The 21,022-nt window shown below is 42.5% G+C and overlaps 2 protein-coding genes across 6 annotated transcripts; one reads left to right on the top strand and one right to left on the bottom strand.

The window, feature by feature from the left end:
* Positions 1–3,406: 3,406 nt before the first annotated feature.
* Positions 3,407–11,790, bottom strand: sirt3 (sirtuin 3). Of its 4 annotated transcripts, none has more exons than XM_026146817.1 (9): positions 11,625–11,790; positions 11,404–11,504; positions 11,268–11,319; positions 9,095–9,274; positions 8,758–8,990; positions 8,563–8,663; positions 7,331–7,492; positions 5,962–6,171; positions 3,407–4,297 (listed from the first exon to the last, which is right to left on the bottom strand). In XM_026146817.1, exons 2-9 carry the CDS (start codon positions 11,495–11,497, stop codon positions 4,274–4,276), a joined length of 1,056 nt encoding a protein of 351 aa, XP_026002602.1. In that variant the 5' UTR covers positions 11,498–11,504; positions 11,625–11,790; the 3' UTR covers positions 3,407–4,273. The 4 variants fall into 4 exon arrangements, with proteins under 4 accessions (XP_026002602.1, XP_026002690.1, XP_026002768.1 ...); XM_026146905.1 differs by having other exon boundaries at positions 11,404–11,480; XM_026146983.1 differs by having other exon boundaries at positions 11,404–11,453.
* A 58-nt stretch (positions 11,791–11,848) lies between these two features.
* Positions 11,849–18,562, top strand: psmd13 (proteasome 26S subunit, non-ATPase 13). 2 transcript variants are annotated; one of them, XM_026146503.1, is made up of 13 exons: positions 11,849–12,080; positions 13,514–13,592; positions 15,007–15,041; positions 15,133–15,188; positions 15,266–15,309; positions 15,407–15,493; positions 16,369–16,540; positions 16,628–16,707; positions 16,788–16,913; positions 17,270–17,332; positions 17,421–17,501; positions 17,658–17,774; positions 18,291–18,562. In XM_026146503.1, the coding sequence occupies exons 1-13, from the start codon at positions 11,980–11,982 to the stop codon at positions 18,384–18,386; spliced, it is 1,137 nt and encodes a 378-aa protein (XP_026002288.1). In that variant the 5' UTR covers positions 11,849–11,979; the 3' UTR covers positions 18,387–18,562. The 2 variants fall into 2 exon arrangements, with proteins under 2 accessions (XP_026002288.1, XP_026002383.1); XM_026146598.1 differs by lacking the exon at positions 11,849–12,080 and adding an exon at positions 12,141–12,184.
* The last annotated feature ends 2,460 nt before the right edge of the window (positions 18,563–21,022 follow it).

The raw sequence follows: 21,022 nt of genomic DNA, 5'->3' as shown, positions 1-21,022 counted from the left end.
TTTATGCAGGAATGTTAAACTCACACCAAAAAGTAATTATAAAAAAAAATTGGTCTATGTATGTGTGTGTATGACCAAATATGACCATATATGCTCCTCCTTAGCATAACTACATCTATCACTACGGTCTTCTTCTGCTAGTCCACCACTACTATGTTTGGTTGGTTAACCATTTGCTAGTTTATCCATCTGTATATGGAAGTCAAACAAGATCTTAGCTTTCTAGCTGATCCCATTCTGACCTCAGGACTTCCAAGTGATACTCGGGACAGATGTTCCTGTACACTAGTTGTGCCATTCCAAGTATGCCCTGCCTGTTAGCTTCTTACACCCTGGTGTTGTGTGCCCAATTGTCTTTACAGAGCATGCATCTGGGGTCTTGCCTGATGTGGTAGACACCCTAACCCTCTACTGACCTTAGTCTTGCACTTAGAACTTGTTCCTGCCGCCATGATTAGTGCCTATGTGCTGTGTTTCAGTCAGAGTTCATCCAGCCGTTGGTAGGATTTCTTCTATATGCCTGTGGTACATGCTATTCAGGTGCCAGTTCTGTTCCTGCTCCTCTTTTTTCTCAGGTTCCTCGGTTGTCCCGGTGTACTGACAGATCTTTGTTTCATCATTGATAGTGTTTCTGACACTCACTAGTCCTGAGCCTCCTGCTTCTACAGTCTCAGGGTGTTGGATGTGAACCCCTCTGTAAATGACTGGGACCCAGCACACATGCGTGGTAAGGACCTTTAGCGTCTTGTCAGTAGCTCCTGTTTCCTCCTTTCCCAGCCGATTATCCCAGCAGGGTATCTGAGGACCGGCAGGGCGTAGGTGTTGATTGCCCAGATCTTGTTCTTCCCATTGATCTATTGCAGAATGACCCCCTTGCTGCAATGAGTAAGGGAAAGCTTTGATGTGTTGTCCCTAAAGGTTGGTTGGACTCATCAGCTAATGACTACAGTTGTTTGCAAAAGATTATTATACTAGTCTACAAAATTGTTGTTGTGATATTTCTGAACAAACTTTTAAAAAGTTACTCTTTTGACCCCACTGTAACACAAACCCCATAATTTCACGGTACATGTACAATGACAATAAAGGGCTATTCTACTCTACTCTACTCTATTCTATTCTATTTTTTGAAACCACAACTAGAAAAGAAAAAAAGAGTGTGGTTATTAAATGCATTGGCGTTCCTATGAATGTGGGGCAGAATGACACTTGCAGTGGATTTGACTTGCGTACTTAAGTTGCTTTAAGAAGCACACAGACTACAATGAAAGGAGGGAAACATTACAGCCTTGCAGCAGATGACATCAGCTCTATTTCTTGTTACACAGATGTCAGCAGCACCATAAAACACATTTCTTCCAAGGTTGAGGAGAAACGGGAGGTGAAAATTGGAGTGAGGTGTGAGAGCTGGATTTAAAAAGCTAAAGCTGAATTTGATCAAATTTGTAATGTTCTGCACAAATACAAAGCCCGACTCACTGCACATTATGAAGAGCTCCGCAAAGTTAACTCAGTTTTCTCTCCTCTAAAAACTGTCAATGAAAGAGTAAATAACAGCTGCATAAAAACCAATTATGATGTTACTGGAGCCGTTCTGTAAGATTTTATTGCAGTTATGCCAAATGTACACAACAATGCTGCATTTATTACAGCGATATCAGTGAGAGACAACCTCTCGACTTAATGTGTCACATTCAGAAGCCTCTGAAGGACAGCACTGGGTGCATTTTACTACCAACACAGACGGGTTTTAGTACGGGGAACTGGATGCTGACAGACGTCGTCCTCGAGATGACCAAAGCTGCCAAGGTGCAATTTTAATTTTGACAGTAGAACCCTGAAGCATTTCATGTGGATACTCAGTTTGACACACAATACAAACGCCAGCAGCAGCTAAACGGCCTGAAATGGACTGTTTTTAAAAAAAGAAAAAGAGCCAAATTTTCTTGCACACCGTCTACTTCTTAGGTGCAACTGGAAACAGTGGAGTGGGCACCAGTATTAGGACCCAGAATCCCATGAATTGAAGTTGAATAGCATGGTTTTATTTTTAGGGAAACTAAACAGCTGTTTGCTCACGTTTTTATACAACATTTTATTCAAATCTGTTTTGTTGGTGACTAGAGCAGGGGCGTCCAACTGCAGGCCTTGAGGGCCGGTGTCCTGCAGGTTTTAGATCTCACCCTGGGTCAACACACCTGAATCACATGAGTAGTTCGTTACAAGGCCCCTGGAGAACATCAGGACATGTTGAGGAGGTCATTTAGCCATTTGAATCAGCTGTGTTGGATCAGGGACACATGTAAAACCTGCAGGACACTGGCTCTCGAGCCCTGGAGTTGCCCAGCCCTGCTCTAGAGTAAAAGTAGACGGCAACATCCTTGCAGCAAGGAAAACTTGGTGGTTGCATTGAATCTTTTCACATTTGGTGACCAAATACTTGTGGAGACCAACTACTACCCAGAAGTTGAGAAATCAATGTATGTGATTGCAGGATGACAATCTGTCTTCAAACAATCTGGACTGACTACAATCACTCTCAGATATATAAACAGACAGGTTATTAAAATGGTGCAATCAGTCTGAGTCGGTGAGTGCAACTTGTTTGTGATGTGTCTCTTTGCAGTAGGGGACTCGACTCCTCTGGTTGCAGGCTGGTGGTATTCCAATATAAGAGTAAGGTTGCTGAGCAGTTATACCTCCATCCTGCTGCAACTGCGTCACTGCTTGTGTTGTAATTTCTGTGTCCACTGTTACGTTTTTAATGTAAGTAGTTTGCCAGTTACAGACAAACAACTTGGCAGCAACTGGCAACTAGACTGCATAGTCAAACTGATAGGAGACAGACTCCATCTTATTGCTGTTTTACTGTCATGTTGATGCACCAAAGCTGTTTTGAAGACCGTAGCTAACTGCAAGTGGTCGCAGAGCTGGACCCGTCCCCAAACCGATCATCAAGAAGACGGCAATTTTACTGCACACACACTGGTCACACGCTGACCTCCCGCCACTGTCTTCATTAGTGTGACAGCAGAATAAGGATTAATAAGGATTATACTTTATTGATCCCCCAGGGATCAATAAAGTATTCTGATTCTGATTAAAAATAGTGTTGTTTTTTTCAGTTTCTGAAATGAGGCATCCCATACATTTGACAACCACTTCTTTAGAGCAACTTCTGCCTGCTTGTTTGTGCAAGGAGTTTAAGTTTGTACAAATACACATCAGATCACAGACACATGTAACCTGTTTACTCCTCATGCAAACATCTGGGAACATCAGATGTTTGCATGAAAATTAAATTCAAATTTATTTTAACTATATGTACAAGTGATGAGTCAGTGTATACGAGAAACTGAACTCATCATATATCCATCAGAAACTTTTTCTTTTTTCATTTTTAATTATATTTTAAACAGAGTAGGTGAATGTGGTCTCAGCTGCAGTTCCCATTATTCTTTACAGCACTCAGCAGGATTCAAACAGGAGTGTGTTACAGTCTCGGCTGCCCTCTTACTCCCTCTGCTGTTTAATAACTGTTTTTATCCCTAATTCTTTGGCAGTGTTACCAAAAAGCAAACATAACATTGATGTCATGAGTGTATCAGAACTCACGATCTCTCTGACTGTGTACAATGACTTCATGACCATCGACGCACACACGCGTCCACTCAGTGTGGATCCGTCTGTGAAGAATAATCCCTATTTTACCCTTTAATTCACATTCTACACAGCCTCTTTGTTGGTATGACTCCATATTTGTGAGCTGTTCTTACTGACTTACATCAGTGTTTCAGTCTTTAACTCAGTCTAGCATTAAGCATGAGCTGAAGATGGTGAGCAGCAGACTTCGGGATTCATACTCTCCAGTGAAAAAGGCTCCATTCATGCCAATAACCTCCCTGAGACAGCAGGTGAAAATAAAGCTGGCACATTAACAGGATAGCTTGGGTCTGTCAACTGTGCATTTACAAATAAAATAAAGTACCAGTGAGTACTGTACCTGTACAATACTGTGTGCTGTACTCAATATTGCTACTGCAGAGTAAATTCTACTGCACACAAAACTTTGTTATACAGTATTTTATTCATATTTGACTGAGCATTAATTACACAGCATTTCCACTATACAACTTCTTTATCTACCAGTCTGATAGTTACCACTGATCCCATTTTTAAAATCCTGGTAAACCTCGAGTCTTCTGGACTTCATCCTACAGTTTGTGTGTTTGATGTAAAGTCAAACCTCGTTTTTTGATGTTGTGAACTTGTGTCACTCTTCTTTTTTTGGTGCACTCTGCAGAGAAAGTACGTACAGTTTGATTAGTGAAGTTTTCAGTGAGATTTGTGCTCAATACTGCGCTCAGTTAAAATTCTGGGATATTGATGTGATCAGTTCAGTAGCAGAGAGCGTTGTTAATGAGTTAATAAAATTAACAACAGGTGCACTAGAGTGATAACAATGAGACAACCCCCAAAACAGGAATAGTTTTACAGGTGGACACCACTGACACTTTTTCCTTCCTTATCTTTTATGACTGTTTTTATCATCCCTGCCTTTGGCTAGGGTCAGGGTCACTACTGGTAGCTCAGTGCAATACCTGGACCCTACAGACATTGGACAGGTAGTCCTCCAGGATGGCACATCAATGCATGTCTTTGCCAAAAGGTTTGCTGCGTCTCCCAGCACCAGTCTCAAGAGCAGGGAGGAGATTCTAGGATGCAGGCGGGTACTGCAGGAGAGCTGGACAGGAACATAGAAGGTCCTTAACCCATTAGCAGAACCGGTATCTGCTCCTTTGTGCAGGGAGGAACAGGATGAGCACTGCCAGAGCTACCAAAGGACCTCCAGATGATTTCTCTGACCAAAACAGACTTCATGAGGGTGGCCAGAGGGCCCAACATCTTCTAGTGGACCATGTCCTCACTGCCCAGCACCATGGCGTGTGATTCATCCATTGAATATCAAAACAGCTCCACCAATGGCACCCTGTGGTCTTCACAAATGAGAGCAGATTAACCCTGAGCACATGTGACAGACATGAAAAGGTCTGAAGAAGCTGTGGAGAACGTTATCATCATCCAGCATGGCTGCTGGGCTGGAGGGACGCACGGACCTCTACAGGATAGGCGACGGCACCATGACTGCCATTAGGTATTGGGATGAAATCCTTGGACCCACAGTCAGGCCCTACGCTGGTATAGTTGGTCCTGGATTCCTCCAGCCTCTTGTGGTATGAGAGTATGCAGGCAGATCTGGATGGAGGAACTGATGCTGACTGTCCCCCACGCTCGCCTGACCTAAACCCAGTAGAACCTCTGGGACATGATGTTTCAGTCCATCCCAATCTGACAGGTTTCTCCTCAGACTGTCCAGGAGCTCAGCGATGAGCTGATCCAGATCCTGACCCATCTCAATGTGAACATGTACCAATGTTCTCAGGCTTGCATACAAACATGTGGCAAACCACAGAGTACCATTTTGAGTTGCTGCAAAGAAATTTTGTCAAAACGTACTAGCCTGCCGCATCATATTTTACTTTCAGAGTGTCTTTAAAATGATCAAACTACCTCTGTAGGTTGTTAAATTTGATAATTGATCTTTTTTATTTCCTGGATGACTGAGAACCTTCAGGGACACCATGGTATCAATCTGAGACTCCTACGTCACTTTGTTCTCAAGATACTGCATTCACAAACATCGCCCACCCGCCCAGCGTGGTGACGAGAAGGGTATACCGTCAATAAGCTGCGAGTCTGTCACATGCTTAACACAGAGACAACCATTCACACTCACATTTACACCTGTGGGCAATTTAGAATCACCAATGAACCTGACCAGGCTAACTGCATGTCTTTGGACTGGGACGAAGCCAGAAAACTATCCAAAAGGCCCAATGCAGCCGGAACGTGACGATTTTTGATGTGATTTTCTGAACTAAAAGCTAATGACGCACTCACTTTCTCAGTGCTGGTCGCCATCAGAGCGTCAAGTTCCCGAGTCCAGCCAAGAGCATCAACCAGAGCTTGCACACCGCTCACCACATCACCCAGCTGTGCGACGTCATTAGGCCGGCGGCTCCAGGTGAACGGCCCCACCAAGTCCCTGTTGATGAGAAGACGGGGCACAGAACTGCGAACAGCTCCAGCAAGACTGGCAAAAGGCTCCACCTAAAGAGCAAAGAGTTAACTGCAGCCCTTTATGAACCCTCAAACAAGAATGTAGATCATAGGTGTCAAACTCTGGCCCGCAGCCTAATTACATTTGGCCCGCGAAGCCATACCACATTACTATTAGAGCTGGCCTACTGGTATATATATATATATATATATATATATATATATATATATATATATATATATATATATATATATATATATATATATTTATTAGGGGTGCAACGATATTCGTATCGATATTGAACCATTCGATACAGTGCTTTCGGTTCGGTATGCATATGTATCGAACAATACAACATTTGTAATTTATTTTATCAACTTTCCTTCTGACGATGCTGTCTGTGTTGAGCGCTCAGTGAATCTGCGTTCGACTACTCCGCCTAGGCTGCACTGTCGAGCGCAGAGATACATATATATATATATATATATATATATATATATATATATATATATATATATATATTGTCTAGTATTTAAGCTTTGCTTGTTCCAAATTCAGTTTTTCAGCAAAACTTGTTTGACTCCATAAGAAGAGATTCATTCTTATATCTGGAGGAAGATTTTCTTTTTCAATAAATATTAATGTTAGCCCGCGACTTTGTTCCAGTTTTGAATTTTGGCCCACTGTGTATTTGAGTTTGACACCCCTGATGTAGATGATGCAGTGACACTGCATGTACATGTTGCAGCTGTAACAGATGGTGCCATGGACATGCAGTGGTTATACTGTGGTTACTTTATCATACCACAAAGTTACCAAACAAACATTTCAAAGAGAAGATGAGCCACGTTGCTTTTCACCCGCCAAGCTTTACTTCCTCACATCTTCTTTTTTAAATAGCATCAAGTATTTGAACAAAGAAGCATTTTTTGTTATTTTGCTGTTATATCCAAGTTAGTTAATGACTTTCACCCAAGTGTTGTAACAATTCTTATATTTAAACTGATTTTAATTTGTCCAGTTACTTTTGAGCCTCTGAAAATGGCTGTGACTCCTAAACAGGTCTTCTGTTCATAACACAGCGCTTTTGTTTAAACCCTTGAATGAAAGTCTGAACAATCACGTTTCGATTGTTTGATTTAAAATCCAAACACTTACAGGCCTCACTGTGTGAAGGTAGTGTGTTTGCTGCCTGAGTTTGAAGCTCACCTCCAGTGATGTGCCCATGATGATCAGCAGGTCTGCCAGTGGGAAGTCTGTGATATACTTGAAGAAGTGTCGTGGAAGCTCCTCACCAAAAAACACGATGTCAGGCTTTACCACGCCCTTACAGGTGGGACACTTGGGGACCGTCCCACTCATCACGTCGGGCTAACAAAACACAAAATGTCAAATTACTGTCTACAAGTGATTTTTTTTTTCCAACTAAATGTTTTAAACTAATCAGAGTATGACATAAATACACCAGATTTCAATGAAAATACAACCTGAAAAATCCATTAAAAAAAGAAAGAAATAATTGCTTATTTGCAAATTCTTTGAATGAATTATGAGAATTCAAAAGTTCACCTGTACAAGTTTGAGGGAAAAACATATTTCTTGTAGACAGCAGATGCCTGTTTTTTTTACTTGACAGGAAAAACACAAATGCATTCGACTCATCTGAAACTTGCAGCCCAAACAAACAAAATCCTTGTTACAGAGGAACAGAAGAAAGCATAAATCCACACAGTTGACGTGAAGTTTGGGTCTTACAGCAACGCAGACTCTGAACATCAGAACGGAACAAACACTACACGTATCCTAATCATGTGCTGAACAGCTGCTCAACATCTCAGTCTGGTCATTGGTTTATTATCCTGCCAACTTAAGAAGCGCTGATTTCTTCCTTGCTTGTTTAGCAAAAAATCAATCAAATCAAAACAAACAACAAGGACATTTTTCACAACACCAACACCTGATAAAAAACAAAACAGAATAAAACTCAAGCTTGTCTGCGATCCCTGATACAGTGAGGCACGTAGAGCCCTTAGCACGGAGGAAACTTTCACCCTGATTTATATTAATTCACATGGCACATGTAACTTTCACATCTCTGAAGGCATCACTGATTACTGGGAAAAAATTCCATTCACCTCTAAAAATCTCACGACTCTACTGTCCTGAGTTTTCCTAAGAACACTTTGAGGGATGAATGTTGGGTTGTTTTTGGAGGTTTTCTGGCATTTTAGAATTCCATTATCTAGTGTCAGTGTACTAGTTTCAAAGTTGGAACGACTAATATAGCTATGAAAGCAAAATGAAATTTACAGCCAGAAGCTGTGTGTCACCAGTATGAGTAGCACTGTTCATCACATCCCAAATATCCAACTTGTCAAAAAAAAAACCTAACGAAAAAAAAATTCTGAATCATTTTTATGCAATAGTGCGTTCTGACTCACTCTGAGGTCCTCGCCCTCATATTTCCTCAAGCAAGCGGTGCAGGTGGCAGTGGCAAACGTGCCGTGGGCCTCCACCAGCATCTCAGGAGGAATCCCTGCTACTAGAAATAGGCATAAACACAGAAAACAAGCACATCAAGTTCACTGTCACAGTCTCTGTGATGCACGGTTACGTCAAACAACTAAACTTCGTACGTCTTTCCAGGCCATCAATGTTCTGTGTGTACATCCGGAGCAGCTGACCCTTCTTGTGAAGCAGATATACAAAGTAGTGTGTCAGGTTGGGGCGGTAGTTTCCTGGATACAGCTCTTTGGCCAGGGCGAAGAAGGGATTTGGGTTATGGTGGAAAAAGCTAATCTCAAATATGGCCTCAGCGTAAGGCAGGTCATACTGCTGCAGGTTGTCATAGAGACCACTGCCTGGAGACCTGCAAGTGAATCCAAATGAAACTGTTGATCGAGACCAGAATGCACCTTGTCTTTACTGATATGGGTAGACGCCAGGGCAGGAAACCACAGCTAGCCATATTACCTGAAATCTGGGATGCCACTGGGAGTGCTGATCCCTGCTCCAGCCATCACCACGACCCTCTTGAACTGCTGCTCCCGGATGCTCTTCGCGATATCCTCCAGGGTCTGCTGCTTAGCGGACGAACTTCCACCGTGGGAGAAAAACCCTCGGGTCTGAGTCCAGCAGAGAGATCGTGCATGTCTGGGAAAAGTAAACGGCTGGTCTTGAGCCCCGATCGTGGCTCAAGAGTTGGCAGTTCATCTTGTAATTGAAAGGTTGCCAGTTTGAGCCCCGGCTCCGACAGTCTCGGTCATTGTGTCATTGGGCAAGACACTTCACCCGTTACCTACTGGTGGTGGTCAGAGGGGCCGGTGGCGCCAGTGTCCGGCAGCCTCGCCTCTGTCAGTGCGCCCCAGGGTGGCTGTGGCTACAATGTAGCTGCCATCACCAGTGTGTGAATGGGTGGATGACTGGATGTGTAAAGCGCTTTGGGGTCCATAGGGACTAAGTAAAGCGCTATACAAATACAGGCCATTTACATAGCACCCTTCTACTCAATTTGAGCACTCAAAACACTTTGTGCTTCACATACAGCGGGTTTAGTAAGTATTGAACATGTCACCAATTTTCTAAGTAAACATATTTCTAAAGGTGCTTGTTTGTTTGTGGCGCAGCTGCAGGGAGACCGACACGCCTGCTTAGAAAGTATGAACTGGGTCATGAGGCTGTTCTTGTGTATGTGTGGCTGGCAGCTGAAAAGCTGCAGCCAGGGATTGGAAAGCAGCAATCTAATACAGAAGTGTGCTGGAAAGTGAAACGTGTGGTCAGGTCCGTCACTCCTGTCACAGTGCTATTGACATGAAAGTCGGATGTTGGTAACAGCTCATCCACACATGCAAAGAAATCAAAGCATAGATGTCCATAAATCAAGTTATGTGAAAAAATAATGAGACATGGAAAAAGTACTAAACACATGAAATCATGACAGCAGCTGAACTCTGTCAGCTAGAAAGTGCAAATAATACCAGCTGCTTCAGTCCCAGTTGGTGTCATATTACCAAAGTATCACACAATAAACATCTGATGAGGGATAAAACCAAGGAGCTCTCTCAAGACTGTTGCAGCTTTGTTGTTGCAAAGCATACTGATGGCACTGCGTACAGAAGAGTTTCCAAACTACTGAAGGTTCCAGTGAGCACTGTTGGGGCCAGCTTGGAGCTGGAGTTCTTTAAGTTTCCTGAAGGTGTTTCACCTCTCATCAGGGAAGCTTCTTCAGTTCTAAGAGCAAATCGTGGAGAGTCCCTAGTATTTAAGCCCTAGTTGGAGTTATCCCTTAAGACGGTTGTTGACCCAGTGTTGATCAAGGGCCTCATCACATGAGCCAAGGTGCGAAGAAAGGGCGTGGGGCATTATCAGCTGACGTTTCAGGGGAAACCTTGCCCCATCATGTGACCTACTGATGAACTGACACAAGATGTGACACTGTTAAGGCGCCTGGGAAGGGCTCTGAAAACTGGATTATAGGTGGCAGTTGTCATAAGCCTCTGTTCAAGGGTGGCTTCTGCCACTCCTCTTTCAAACTACCTGTCTTCTCTGTCCAAAATGTGAACGTTTATGAAGTGTCTGTTTGCTCTCTCCAGTGTAGAGGTCTGAGCATGCCTCGCTGCACTGCACAGCATACACTACGTTGTTTAGTATGTGTTTGGGAGTTTCAGAGAAAGAAAATAAAGTGTTTCGAAAAGCCCAGCCAATCACCTGACCAAATGAACATCTATGGAAAGAACTAAAGGGCAGATGGAACCTTCAGACATTTGAAGAGTGTATGGAAGAAAATCACACCTGAGCAATGTATGCAAGTTGTTTCTCCATAGAGGAGGCGCTGTCATCACAAAGCACTTTTAATTTGTCATTGACACACCCTCCGATGGATACACCAGGGGCAACTCGGAGTTCAGAATCATTCCCAGAGACACTTCAACACTGGGACTGGAGAAGATGCACTGATGTTCCCACTGATCCAACATTAGGAACGAGAATCAGAGTAACTCATAATAGGACATCACACGGCATCCCTATAGTTGTAATGCTCATTAGACTGACTAAAATATCGCTACATGCAGCGTTGACAGCCAGGTGATGCCTATATTGCATCACCTGGACTCTGCTGTCATGTTTCTTGTATCCATGCAGGTACCTGGACAGAACTGTTGCACCTTCACTTGGAAACGAGCTCCTTTGATCGAAGCCTAGAAATCAAATACTTGTGTCAAATATAATAGGTCATACATGCATTTTGTGTTGCATCATTTGAGCTCTCTCTGTGCACTAACCTTTAGCGGAGAGCGTCCAGCTTGCTCTTGACCGCAGACTTCGACAGAGTCTGGCAGGTAACAATAACAAAGAGCAGCTAACAGAAGAAGCCATAACAAAGCTGTAGGATTCAAAATAAACTTCACGCACACTTTCACTGCATGGCTCTTGCTGTCACCGTTTTACAGAAGCCGATTTTAGCTCCTTTGAAAATAGCTATATAGAATGACTGCCTACAGACCTGCAGAACTGTGTCCTTTGACCTCCTTTTTGACAGTTCTGTAATATACGACGATACAACTTAGCTTCACTTGCACAAACTTGCAATTTATAATTTATCCGTCGTTTGCTTATTAAAAATATATCCCATAGCAATAAACATAAGGCGACTGACTGCACCCAAACAACTTAAGTTACAGAAAATCTTAGCTAGCAATAAAAAAAAAACCCAAAACGCCTCCTTCATTTCCCATAATTCTTTGCGCCTGGCAGCAACAGCGCAGTCCCATTACCACAACACGACAGGCTGCTTGACATTAGCTAAAAAAATTCAACAACACGTATTAGTATAGAATAAACTACATTTTGTCGCTATCATGAAAGATGTTACTGGGTACCTCAAGCAGCAGCAGAGTAACAGCCCCACGCCGGAGCTGGCGTCGGAATGGCACGCGCTGGAGGATTTGTACAACAAAAGGTACAAAAGTCGTAAGAAGTGGCAGCTAGCCGCTAGCGCTAGCCTAGCTTACATTAGCTAGCCCATTCATTGGAAATGCAAGCTGAGTCATGCACGGAGCTGAGGTTAGCTGTTGTAGCATAGCTTTAGCTCACGTTGGCAGTAAGCTTAAGCTTTAAATTCGGAACAAAATGATATTGTTTTCTAAACTCTAATTGAGTTTTAGGTTTGAGCCCAGCACTAATATTTAGGGCAGCGGGAGTCTATTTGTTGTGCTGTCACAGGTTTTTGTAGCTGTTACTGTGCATCCTTGCTAACAGTGTCAATTAACCGTAAAACAAGAAAACAACCTGTAACTGTTCAAACAGTCTTTTAATCAGTTTGACAAGCAATAATCGCGAAACAAACATCTAATTTCTCGCCTCCATGATATCAGGATTTGTTTTTCCTTATTATGTGTCAGTTGACTCTATATGCATTTGGTATTTTGACAGTGTTCAAACAAAGCAAATAATTAAAGACGGCCCTTTTAGCTATGCAGTGGCCAATTTTTCAGTTTTTAACCCTTATAAACGGATAATGGTTTGTAATTGAAGTTCACAGGCTAACTGAAAGTTCTGATATGTAATATTATAAAGTGGGAGACAGACTAAAAAGAAACCTTAAGGGAATCTGGTGGATCTGTTATGGGGGTGCTTTGCTGACATAGTTTGGATCTCCTGCTCCCTTAAAAGGAAGGGCCACTGCAGTTCAATTCTGTGTTGTTCGTCGTGATTTCAGCAGCAGGAAGGGACTCACTAAAAAGTGTGCTGCAGAAGGGGGGGACAAGACTAAAATAATGAGAACTCTGGTCGCTGACACTGTGGCATAGACTGTAGTGTTAAACCATCACCATTCAAACACCAACACGTGGTGACCCTCGTTGGCTTTTCCTTTGATTTGGCACAGATATACATATCTTCCCACTGGATGACTGTTCTCAGGAATGATAATTGCTTTCTGTTCCTGTCTGGCTATCAAGACCCCACACCTTTGGAGCGGAAGTCGCAAGTTCGATTCCCTAATAAGGGAGTAAGGGTCTTGGCTAGGCCCCCATTGCCAAACGCCAAGCCCTGGAAAGGCACAGCTATGTCTTCAGCTCAGACACGACACATTTCACTGCATGTTGTACTCTGTATGATTGTGTATGTGAACAATAAAGCTTGTTTCCAAAAGATTCTGTGTAAATTCAGGTAGTGCTCAGTCTGTTTGGCCCTGTTGGTCTAGTCTAGTCCATAGAATGAGTACTACTCTATGGGGGTGTCGTGTGTAGATGGGATTTTTGGTGAATAAAGTCTCTCAGCTCTTCATTGCACTCTTCTCATATTTTGATGTAGTTTTTTGGCTGATATCATGAATTAAAAGGAACTGGCAGTTGTGACTGATTTGAACTGTTTTCTTTGTTCTGCCCTTAGATTGTGGCATCAATTGACTCTGAAGCTGATGGTCTTTGTCAGAGATCCCTGCTTCAAAACAGGCGATGGTATCATACAGGTAACTGCATCTCAGCCACTCTTTGTAATGCTTTACACAACATACAAGAGTAAGCATGATTGTCAGATATTGAGAACAAAGTAATTCTGTTGCCTTATTTGTCAGAAATGTATCAGTATTTCAATAGAGTATTACCAAAAATTGAGTTATACTTGACACCCCCCCCCCCCCGGCAGTTTGCCAGGTGTTTATGTATTTTTTTTTTTTTTTTTACACTGTTGGAGAGGTGGAGGGGTTAGCTAAAACCCCTTTCGGCTGTGTGGTAAACAGCAGTATATGAGTTCCAGCTGATGGCATCACAGGTGCCTCATTGGACCAGATCTTGGTTTTTTTTTTTCCACTAATCCAGGTTGTTTTAGCTGCACCAGACTGTGGTGATATATTATGTGTTTGCACTGCAGCTTCACAGCACTGGATAGTCCCACTGAGACGCACTGCTGTGGTTCAGTAGCAGGGCCAGCGCTGGCCACCCAATGCCAGTCTGTTCCTCTGCCCTCCTTTTCAAAACTGTGCTGCAGACTAGAGAATATACTGTTTTTAACGCCCCATGTTCACATCAAAACATATATTATTTGCAGTACTTGTTTGTACTTTCACTTCAAACTTGTTTTACTTTTAGAGATCATTTTTAGCTATAACACATCGGAATTACTGCTAATACAAGCTGACCTCTGTCAGTTTGAACTGCTTCACCCTGAAAACGTTGCAGCGTTGAACATGAGTGGGTTCTCATCTTTACATACTTTACCTGTTTGCTCATTCACAGCTTCTTATTTTTATTATTGGACTCTAGCTTTGCATGACTCATAGTTCATTTGCATGGACTCTTGATTTAAGCCCCTGTCTATTTAAGCCAATCTTTTTCTTATTGGCTGGCCCCAGCAGGCAGAAGGTTTGAGCAGCAGGTGGGTGGGGCTTCTGTGCTTACAGCCAGAACTGCGTTGCTGCAATGACAGGGTTTCCTTACACATACTGTGAAACATTGTCATGTTTATTAGTGCTTAATATGAGCATCCACCTTTGATACAGGGTGTAGAAAATAAGGAGAAGCAGAACAGGCCTTCTTTAAGCACATACATGCATAGATTTGACCAGCATGCAAATGGAAACTACATTTCATAACGAAGTATCTGTACAGTTCTGCTGAAAATGAGAAGTGATGCCACTAAATTATTCCGACGCCTACATGGTCTCTTGTCATTGTCATAATTAGTTTATCTTGAATATTTAAGTTTATGCAGCAGCAGTTTGTCGTACATGTAGACTTACTGCATACTAGTATATATTAAAACATATCATACCAAAGAGGCCCTTGGTACAGATATTCACTAATGTCATAGCTACATTTCTAAGGTAATGAATAACACTGTCCACTAAATATTCTCTCTTTTCCGTTTCTTTTTTTTCCTTCCAGCTTTATGAAAATTTCATGAGTGACTTTGAACACAGGTGAGTTGTTCATCCGCTTGTCCTAAACAGAGCAAATACAAGTATTTACTGTTTTTTACCTGTTAATTTATAATTTTTGTTCCTTTATCAGAATCAATCCATTGTCGCTGGTGGAGATTTTACTGTTCGTTGCCAGACAAATGTCAGGTACGGAGAAATGGGAACATTTTCTTTCTGTTTTAATTCATTTTTTGGCATTAAAATCCAACGCTGTTTGTGTCTAGATCAAAAAGATGCCATCGTTTTTCTTGAAAAGACCAGGGAAAAGGTAAGATGACCAGACACCAGCATGACAGGTTGCTTTGAAGTTACATTCTGTAAAGTGCACTTTTGACCAAACGTCTGCGCGTCTCCACCTGGTTCAGGTGAAAAGCAGCGAGGAAGCAGTGATTCTCTGCAAGACCGCCATCGGCAATCTTAGACTTGAGATCAACGACGTTCCTGCCACAAAGGTAAAACTCTGAGCGAGGTGTTGGCAGACTTGAGCTCAGATATAGCATGTGACAGAGCGTTTCCAACTGCCTGGAACGTTCACGTGATGTTTCTGCCTGTTAGCATGAGAAAAACCAGCAGCTGTTAAACCCACAAGTGCAGTCCAAATGGCACTTGGGTGTAGATATCCTTGAAATAACTCGTAGGTGTTCAGTCATCGTTTTCTTGCTGCCACACTCATGCACACCTGACATTTTCCCTTCCTCCAATCTTTGCGCTCATTGTACAAAAATGTGACATCTCCACCTCCTTCCTCACAGACGTCACCGTTCACAAACTCCAAAATTAGGATGAATGCACAGCCTTACACCCAAGCGCATGGAGAAGAGGGAATCAGTGAAATCTGTATTTCAAAGACAGTCAGTTGAGATAAGGTTATATATTCCAATTGAGTTAGCGTAAATGCTCAAGTTAGAGCTATATGGGCTGCAACAACCTTCTTTTTTGTGATATTCACTGAAGTCAGAACACATGTTGGGTGGTGGTGTCACTGATGGACAAAAAGTGCAGCTGTTTTCTGACTGGCTGTGAGAGAAACAGGACACAAATGAAAATGTTAAAAAGAAGTAGGATGTGTATAAAATCCAGCTTCACTTTGCAGCCATAGGAGTTGCTGCCTCCGTGGCCATTAAGAAGAACACAGGTGTGGGGCACTTTCACATCACCTTCCATCTTTTTTATACAGTCTGTGGTAAAACGGGGTGTTAACCTGATCCACGTCTGTAAATAAAGTGTGTGTGGAGAGGAGAAACCCCCTGAGGTGTAACAGCTTCAGGTTGGGTTTAAAAGCAGTGATCCATCCACTTATCGCCTTCCCTGTTTTTTCCACTTGTAGAAAGAAATTGAAGAAATTGAGGAAACGTTGAATAACTTGCCTGGAGTGACGTCAGTCCACGGCCGCTTTTATGACCTCTCCAGTAAATACTATCGCCTTGTTGGAGACCACGCTGCCTACTATAAGGACGCCTTGCGCTACCTGGGCTGTGTGGACATCAGATGCTTTCCAGGTAAACAACAGCATGAATTAAGCTGCGTGTCAGTCAGAACACAGCAGATCACTCGTATTCAGTTCATTTTGTAATTGTTGTTCACAGAGACGGAGAGGCAGGAGAGGGCGTTCACGCTCGGCCTGGCTGGACTCTTAGGAGAGGGAGTTTACAACTTTGGAGAGCTGGTGGGATTTGAACTCTGTTAGCCACATGTTGTGTAGCTCGACCTGCCTGTGCTGATTACTCATGTGGCTTCTCTGTGCAGCTGATGCATCCTGTGCTGGAGTCGCTGAGGAACACAGACAAGCAGTGGCTGATTGACACACTATATGCCTTCAATGCAGGCAATGTGGAGAAATTTCAGAGCTTAAAGTCTGCCTGGGGCCAACAGGTGGGGACTCATTTTAATGCCTGAGATGTGTGTAATGATGACTTGTCATCTATAACAGCTGAATTTATTCTGACACATGAACTGGAGTTTCTGCAGGTGCAGGAAATAATCAATAACCCCGTTTAAAAGTCACAAATAAGTAACGGTAACCTCAGGCGAACATGAATAAGACCTTTGTAAATAAAGTTTGAATTTTTCAGGTTTAGGTGCTGAGTGCTTGTTTTTAAGACCTCTGCCTGTGTTTCTTCTCCCTGTCTTAACTGCATTTTGTTGAAAAATCTTTAATCCAGAGATGATCTGGCAAAGTCTTCACGTGTATGTTTGGGTCAACTCACTGTTTTCTCTGTTGGTCACAGCCCGACCTCGCGTCACAAGAAGGTAAACTGATGCAGAAGATTCAGCTGCTCTGCGTCATGGAGGTGGGATTGCCAGTTAGGTTGTAAACACTGATGTGTAATGACGTCAGTTTGTCCACAATAAACTGAACATCTTCTCGTTCCCTTCCAGATGACATTCACTCGTCCTGCGAATCACAGACAGCTGACCTTCACTGAAATCGCTCAGAGTGCCAAAATCCCCGTTAATGAGGTCAGTGCGGTCAGAACGTGTGTTTAATCAGGGTGTAACTCTGATAATGAAATTAATGCTCACCTTTGATAACTGGAGATAATGTTGTTTGTCCTAATACTGGTCACATACAGCTGATCCTCGTGTAGGCTGATGGTTGTATCGGTCTGTTTGTAGGTTGAGCTGCTTGTGATGAAGGCTCTGTCTGTGGGCCTGATCAAAGGGAACATTGACGAGGTGGACCAGAAGGTGCAGATGACCTGGGTGCAGCCCAGAGTGCTGGACCTGCAGCAGGTTGGTCACAGTGATGCCAGCTTTCACTGTTTACAGCTTCGTTGGTGGGCTGATGTTATCTGTTTGGTACTCATGTGGGTATAAGCATTTATAACAGCCGATAGGTTTAAAAAGGTCAAAAATAAAGAAGACCGACAAGAAACACCCTTCAACCATGAGTGTCGATGTTACAAAGCTTAGCCACCAGAGGGCAATCTGCAACTTCCCCGACAAGCTGATTCAAGCAGAATATAAAGAAGCAGATAAAATAACTGCACATCAATGTTATGTTTGTCTGAAAGAAAAATATCGGCCCTGATTTTTCAGTCTCTAAATATCAGTATGACAGTTAAAAATCAGTATCTGTTGGGCTCTTTTTTAATTCTTCTTTAAATATAGAAACATCAAACACTCTAAGCATGTAACAAATGTGTACAGCAGCTCACCCAGTAATGGGACCTGAAATGCCCGTTATGTCGACAGTAGTTATGATTACTGTACCTGTTGGTCTGACTCTCCTGTTGGTCGCTGTTTCAGATCAAAGGGATGAAGGAGCGTCTGGACTTCTGGTGCGACGACGTGAAGAACATGGCCGTGCTGGTGGAGCAGCAGGCCCACGACATCCTCACCTGAGCAAGACTGACCCCGAGTCCTCAGAGGGAAGCTTCACACATCTGTTTAATTTTGTTACTGTCACCATTTATTAACAGCCTGTAAATTACACTGTAGTATTTTACACAAAAATACGTTTGGTTGGAACACCATATGTACTGGAGCAAAAACTTCCAATAAAGTCTTTATAAAAATCACATCCATGTTTCTAATGATCTATATCCATATATAAAATGTTGAAACACCAGTAACATTAGCTGAACCACCTATACGTGGTTTGTGCCAAACCTGCAGTGCTCTTTCAAATTCTTCATCACATTCGCGGGAGATCAAAATCCAAAGAATTTGATTTATAATCATTTCTTTAAAAATATAGGTGTGTGTGCGATAGGCTTGTAGTCAAGACCGCCTAAACCAAGACGAGACCAAGACAGGAGGGTATCAAGACCGAGACAAAAAAGTCTTTAAACTGCAGCCAGATGCTGCTTCGTTTACGGGTATCAGGCATATTTATGTGTTCTTGCTCTCGCACAGCCCTCCTCACCGCTGTCTCACTCACTCACTGAGAGGACAGACGCACGCTCCACTTGACTGTCGCGTCCATCACCCTCTGTTTTTCACATAATGATATTATCTTATATCCTCGCATGTGATTGGCCACAATATGGAGGGATTGGAGCATAGCTGAGCCACTGTGTGAGAGCTGAGCAGCCAAAGGAAATTAAGTGAGGAGCGGCTCTCGCTCAATGGGAGTCGACTCTGATTCATCACAAAGCACTCTCTAAGCACGGCTCTTAGAGCTGATGCTTTTGAAATGACACATCATCGAACGTTACGTTGTGTGTCATGGATACTGTTGACTCCAAATCTCCCGACCACTATGTCGATCTGAGACAGCAAGACCGAGACAGTGAGACCAAGACCACATAGAAGTGTTCTCGAGACATCCAGCTTTAGTGTGAGACAGACAGACAATCTTTGTGGAAGATTTAGTTGAGACTGACCCACCTGTTGAGGTGGCGGCAGCATACACATAATATGATCACTGCAGAAGGATGATGACTGATGACAAAGCCAGCCGGCGATGATTATTCGTATCTTGAGAACTAACCATTTCACTTCGTGTTGATCACGTTGCATGAAAATTGGCGGAAGTTCACCAAGTGCACTACAGAGGGCACTCTAGATGGTCTCATATAAACCTGCTTCAGGATGGAAAGCTCAGATTTTATTGTCATTTTTCAAATACAGCATCAATAATTTGTGTGAACTGAAATAAAATAACATTTTAGGGACCTTTTTTCTATTTTGCTTATAACTGACTAGTCATCCAGTGACCTTAACCTGGGTAATCCTCCTTTCTGACTACCAATCACGAGTCGAGTTATAAAGAAATGGCCTCGTTGTTCTAGTCTATGTGACTAAACGCATAAAACCAGGAAATATTTTCAAGTCACTCTTTTGCTTCACTTTTCAAGCGGGGATGTTTGGTCTTTCGTACACAGGTTGTATTTTTATTTATTTTCCAAAAACTAAAATGTAACGATAAAAGGAAAAAAACTGTGAAATTGAATATACCAACTTCTATCACTGCATTACTGTGATGACGACAAAGCCTTAAACACCTCATTATTCTGATCACGCACTCTGATTCTTCTCGTCATTATCTTACATTTGTTTTCTCAAGATTACAACAATCCCATAAATATTACAGCAATAATTGTATGACAAGGTCTTATTTAGTTTTTGGGAATGTAATGTGCGGCGGTATCAGTATAAACCAGCCACTGAACACATGGAGCTGATGATCCAATAGATAGAGGATACTTATTCAATTATTACGTTTTCAGAAAGTCAAAGGAAAACTGGCAGCCTGACAGAGGCATGAGAAGAAAAGCCAACGCACCCAGAAAGTATCCGCGATGCTCACGTGTTCCACATTATCTTACAGCCTTCTTCCAAATGATTAAATTCATTTTTCACCTCACAGTTCACACATGTTACCCTGTAATGATGAAGCAAAGCGTTTGCTTGAAGTTCTTGCACGTTTGATTCAAAATAAAAACACCATTCTGAACATTTCTGCAGTATTGAAGGTCCCAGTGACCTTTATTGTCCTTTTCTTCGATGTTATATTTTCATATTTCTTGTAATAAATTTGCAAGAATTTCAAGCAAACCTTTTGAACTTAATAATTTTAGAGTAAGGCTGTATGACAACAGGTGGAACGAGTCTAGTGCTGTGAATTCTTTCTGGATGGAGCGTAAATCAGTAGGATTTCATCTGGTGTCCAACATTTAGTCCAGTAGTTCCCCAGAAACAGCATCTCAGTCTGGACCAAAGCCGACCAACCAGTTTGCTGTTAGCACAGTTAAATTTGACTACATCTGCTGAGGTGCATAAAGTTGCCATTGAGGAGTACTGCTCGCTTTTACGCCCTTTGGGTTACTACTGTTTGAGCTTATTAAGAAATTTAAAATAAAACCTGTGTTTCTTACAACTCTGGTGCCAGTCTGCTGCTTATGCTGCAGGCCGTAACAGGAGACATATGTAAGGTTTAAAAGTATATTGCAAATTCCTAAGATTAAAAACACACGATGGCCCTGATTTACCCACACAAGCCATTAAAAACATATTTACACTGGCAGCCGGGTAAA

Source organism: Astatotilapia calliptera, chromosome 1 (assembly GCF_900246225.1).
Source record: "Astatotilapia calliptera chromosome 1, fAstCal1.2, whole genome shotgun sequence".
NCBI lineage: Eukaryota > Metazoa > Chordata > Actinopteri > Cichliformes > Cichlidae > Astatotilapia > Astatotilapia calliptera.
This window is presented reverse-complemented; position numbering and strand designations above follow the sequence as displayed.

Coding starts and splice junctions, on each gene's coding strand:
- sirt3 (XM_026146817.1), bottom strand. CDS start 11,497: ATGGCTTCTTCTGTTAGCTGCTCTTTGTTATTGTTACCTGCCAGACTC. Junction 8,664..8,757: donor CATTGATGGCCTGGAAAGAC/GTACGAAGTTTA, acceptor GCCTATTTCTAG/TAGCAGGGATTCCTCCTGAG. Junction 6,172..7,330: donor TCATGGGCACATCACTGGAG/GTGAGCTTCAAA, acceptor TTTGCTCTTTAG/GTGGAGCCTTTTGCCAGTCT.
- psmd13 (XM_026146503.1), top strand. CDS start 11,980: ATGAAAGATGTTACTGGGTACCTCAAGCAGCAGCAGAGTAACAGCCCC. Junction 15,189..15,265: donor CGTTGCCAGACAAATGTCAG/GTACGGAGAAAT, acceptor GTTTGTGTCTAG/ATCAAAAAGATGCCATCGTT. Junction 17,502..17,657: donor CCAAAATCCCCGTTAATGAG/GTCAGTGCGGTC, acceptor GTCTGTTTGTAG/GTTGAGCTGCTTGTGATGAA.